Genomic DNA, 4,305 nt, shown 5'->3' with positions numbered 1-4,305 from the left:
GGTAAGAACACTCTCGGGGGCTCGGAGGGGCCTCCCCATGAAGCCACAGCCTGTTTTCCTCGACTTCGTTCCTGGGTGAGAAACTGGCCCTGGGGCTTACGATGGGCTCTCTTCTGTAGCCGCAGCCCAAAGGTGGCCGGGCCGTGTCCGGCCCCGGGGTCCCTCCACAACACCCACTTTCCCCATTAAGACTCCCACGGCACTCGCAAGCCCTCAGTGGGGCCGCCCCAGGAGGCGGGCGAAGGTGCCCCAGGTGACCTTGCGGCGCGGGGCCGCCAGGTGTGCTGTCCGGCTCCAGCGGGACAGTGGCCGCTGCGTGGGGCACACGCCATCCTAACACATTCGTGCTTTTTCAGTGAGACGGACTCACACGTGTTCTGTGCCTGACTACCTCCAATGGTCAATTTTATTATAAACAACGGTATCAAAATATACAAATCTGTTTAAGAACAACCAGGAACTGTAGCTTTTTGAAGGGCCAGATAGGCAAGAACCATTTCCAAGGCGGCAGCTTCCCCTCCGCCGTACCCTGGAGAAACGGGTGTGAGGACCGCGTTTCCAAGACGTCAGTCTGAATAATTTAAAGGGCGGGTCTGGGCCCGGCTCTGGACGCGCATCATAAATCTTCACGCGACGGCGGCTGTGTAGGGTCTTCTTCTGTGACTTCTGCTGGGAAACAAACACAGACCGTCTGGTAAAATCCCAGCACGAGAGGCGCTGAGGGTGTGACACCCGGGTTTTTGCGGGGACAGGGGCAGCGCACGGCGCAAACGTCTGGATGGGCTGGGGGAGTCCAGGCAGGAGGCCCGGCCGGAGGGCGTTTTGGGGCTGCCCTCTGCTTTGGGTGTGGAAGACAGGAGCGGGCGAGGCGCTCCCCCAGCAGCCGGGGTGAACGGGAGCTTGGACCACAGTGAGGGGCGCAGGAGAGGGCCCCCAGGACACGCTCGGGGCAGAGGGGGCGCATGGCCCTGCTGACGTCTGGTCTGTCCCGCTCCTTAGCGCCAGGGCTGACCACGAGGCACCTAGCTGCGCGCTCGCGCTTCTCTGCCCAGCTCGGGGTCAGGGAGCTCTGGAGTCTCTGTCTGCCTCGCCCGTTCAGGAAAACTCCCCGTCAGTGTCGTTTTGACACCACTCCTTCCGCTGCACGTTCCTGCACAACTTCTAGGAGACGGGCGCAGGAAGAGCTGTGTCCCCCAGAAGCTGTCAACTGGAGGCTCTCTACAGACCGCCCAGGTGAGAGAGGTCATTGGGGTGGGACCATACAGGAAGAGGTAAATTCGGACACGGACACCCAGGCCACGAGAAGGCCATGTGGACGGAAGCAGAGACTGGAGGGATGCAGCAGTGAGCCCGTGGAAAGCCGGGACGATCCTGACTCAGGCTTTGGGAGGCTCACGCGGAGACGGGCTGCGGGCTCCTCAGCTGTCAGCCCGCCTGCGGACTCTGGGGTCGTGGACTCTACTTCCCGCCCCCACCTCCCACCGGGCAGTGACCGCCAGGGCTCCCCACAGGGACGTTTCCCCTCCTGTCCCCCCGGAACCCCGGCTATCACCCTCCTCGGGCTGCTTCTGCCGTGCGTTTCCAAGCCGGGTGTGCACACACTTGCCCACCGCACGGGGCAGGACGTGGGCCCCACGAGAGCCATGCCACTCACCACTGCCCAGGGTCTGTGTCCGCACACACGCGTCTTCCGTGTCTTCGAAGCCCTCGGGACACACGCACACGTAGCTCCCGGGAGTGTTGTAACAGTTCTCGTTCTCACGCGTGCACGCCTTCTCTGTGCCCGCGCACTCGTCCACGTCTGCAATAGAGACACTCGGCTGGGACGGGCGACGTCGTCAGCAAACACGTCACCGTCGCGAGAGGCACGCACTCAGGATTCGCTCCCGCACCAAAAGCACCAAGATCAGAAAGTGACATCAGAGAGGAGAGTAAGGGGACAGAATTTGGGGCAAGTCTCGGGGGTCGAGCCGTGGACGGGTAGAGGGGCTGAGAAGGGGCAGTGCAGGTGGGTGGGAAGCCCAGTGCGAGCTCACGCCGTGGGGTCACTGGTGGATTCACTGCCTTTTTCCAAGCGGATTCCAGCTGGGCCCCGACCATGGAGGGCCTGATGTGCAGCCACGGGGGCCATGGGGGTGGGAAGGGGGGCTGGACACATGAAGCTGGATCAGGGACCCCAGCCATAGGATCACCAGCCCCACGCACACCCGGGGGCCAGCAGGGACAGACCCTCAGTCCCCCACCTGCTGCTTCTGCATCTCATGCTGGAGAGGCCGCAGGAAGAGCTGAGCCAGTGGTCCACCCCCCACAGCTCTTCACGGGACCGTCCACATCGTGGCCCCTTTGCCACGTTCCATCTTAGTCCAGCACAGACACGAGGGCACTGACCTGTGCACTGGCCGCTTTCTTTGGTGTAGCCAGGGATGCACTCTTTACAGCGTCCTGGACCCTGCCCCGTGCAGCCCACACAGGTAGAATCACATTCTAGAAACAAGCGGAAAGACATCGACATCAGAGAGCCTCCTGTGAGCAAAACGGGACTGAACGCCGTGCCACGTGAGGATGCGGGCGTCCCCCTCATCAACATGTGGGTGCCCCAGGGAGTGTGTCCTCGACACCGCAGCCTCGTCTCCCGGAAAAGCAGCGACGCACTCCCCCAGAGCTGAGACCGCACACTGACGGTCCCTCTTCTGCAGACCGCCTTATCGGAACAAAACAAAGCCTCCAGCTTGGGGACGCTGCTTGACTGGCCTGCTGGGAGCTCAGTAGGAACAGCAGGGGAGACACGTGGGACGGTCCCCAGGTGAGGCCTCACAGTCGGAGCCTCAGACCCGTGGGGCTGCAATCCACTCTCCTGAGCAGTTTGGAAACGAATCCAAAGAAAACAGAGAATATGCAAAGCTTTATCTACCAAGGCGTTCGTGGCTCACAACCGTGGGAAAACTGGCGTGACCGAAGCACCCGACGGCACAGGCTGCTGGAGGACAGCACGGGGCAGGGCAGGTTCCCCGGTCGTGACCGTGTGCACTCCTGCTGCCCACGACGTGACACGGTGTCGACGGTCACGGCCTCAGGGAGGAGGCAGGGCGCGGTAAAACCACTAACTGCCGTTCCCACTCCACGGAATTGGTTTTAAAATTATCTTCTCTTCAACTATCTGAATTTTCCGATTTTTCTGCAGCAAGTATCTACCACGGGGGTTGCCGCCTCCTACTTTTTACAGTAGGCAGAAGACACAGAAGTCACGTGGGCGAACCGCAGATAGTCGCTCGCAAAGGAGGACGTGGAGCCCAGGCAGGGCCCGGGGAGGGGCCGCCCGCCCGCCCGGCCAGCCTCCCGCGGGGCCCAGGCACCTTCGCACACGAACGAGCCGTTCACGTTCTCACAGTACTGCTGGTCGCCGCAGGGAGGCGTCTCTGCCGCACACTCGTCCACATCTGGAACACAGCAGCGCCGCTGTGAGGGGCAGACCCCGGACCCCCGTGCAGGCGACACGGTCGGTGGCCAGACACAACCCAGGGCCACGGCCCGCCTGGAGAGGAAGGTGGCCACTGTGTGGAGGACGCGTGTCCGTGCTTCTCCCGGGGGGCCTCCCACGTGCAGGGGTGACAAGGGACATTTAGTGCCCCCGGGGGAGGGGTCACGGAGAGGGACCAACCGCTAACGTGAGCATCTTCTGCTTCCGCGTGGACGCGCAGAAGCTCCAGGTGGGTGTCAGAACCACCACCCACCTCACGCGAGATGAGACATCAGGGACAAGTCTGCCGCCCCTGACTGGCCTAGGGCAGCCTGCCCGCCAGCACCTGGGCCTGAGGAAGAGCCCCTTGGCCACTCCCGGGCCTCCCTGGGGCTACTGGGCGCTGGGCTGGAAGCCAGTGCTCACAGGCAGGCTGGAGCTCGGAGGAAAGGGTGCAGCAGAAGCACATGGTGGCCACCAGGCCGGGCGCGTGGGGACAGGTGGGGACAGCCAAGGCCCAGGGCCTGAACTCCGTGGCTGTGTGTGTGTCAGGAAGGCCTCCTGCCTGCGGCTGAGCGGCCGAAGCCGGCAGACATTGTGGCTGGTGAGCGCCCCTATACGGCTCTCTAGGCCAAAGGGAGGTCTGTGCCTCAGTTTCCCTGCCTGTACCTGGAGAAGGGATGGGGAGGGAGGAAAGAAAAAGAGGAAGAGGAGAGGAGAGAAAGGGGTAAAGGGAAGAGGGATGGAGGGGGAAGAGGAGAGGAGAAGGGGCAGAAGAAGAGATGAGGAAGGAAAGCAGGAGGGAAGAGGAGGGAGGAGGGAAAGGGAGGGAGGAGGGAAGGAGATAG

The 4,305-nt window shown here is 62.7% G+C and overlaps 1 protein-coding gene across 2 annotated transcripts in view; it reads right to left on the bottom strand.

Moving 5' to 3' along the window:
* Nucleotides 1–378: 378 nt before the first annotated feature.
* Nucleotides 379–4,305, bottom strand: part of CRELD2 (cysteine rich with EGF like domains 2) — a 10,535-nt gene continuing 6,608 nt past the window's right edge. Inside the window, exons 8-10 of one of the 2 annotated variants that reach the window (XM_040637743.1) lie at nucleotides 2,389–2,484; nucleotides 1,655–1,801; nucleotides 379–669 (exon numbers count right to left, since the gene is read on the bottom strand). In XM_040637743.1, the coding sequence (XP_040493677.1) occupies nucleotides 617–669; nucleotides 1,655–1,801; nucleotides 2,389–2,484 (296 nt within the window). In that variant the 3' untranslated portion in view covers nucleotides 379–616. The remainder of the gene's footprint in view (nucleotides 670–1,654; nucleotides 1,802–2,388; nucleotides 2,485–4,305) is intronic. The other variant, XM_040637744.1, reaches the window with a different exon arrangement.

The sequence above is a fragment of the Ursus maritimus genome, unplaced genomic scaffold (genome assembly GCF_017311325.1).
Source record: "Ursus maritimus isolate PB19 unplaced genomic scaffold, ASM1731132v1 scaffold_21, whole genome shotgun sequence".
Taxonomy (NCBI): Eukaryota; Metazoa; Chordata; class Mammalia; order Carnivora; family Ursidae; genus Ursus; species Ursus maritimus.
This window is presented reverse-complemented; position numbering and strand designations above follow the sequence as displayed.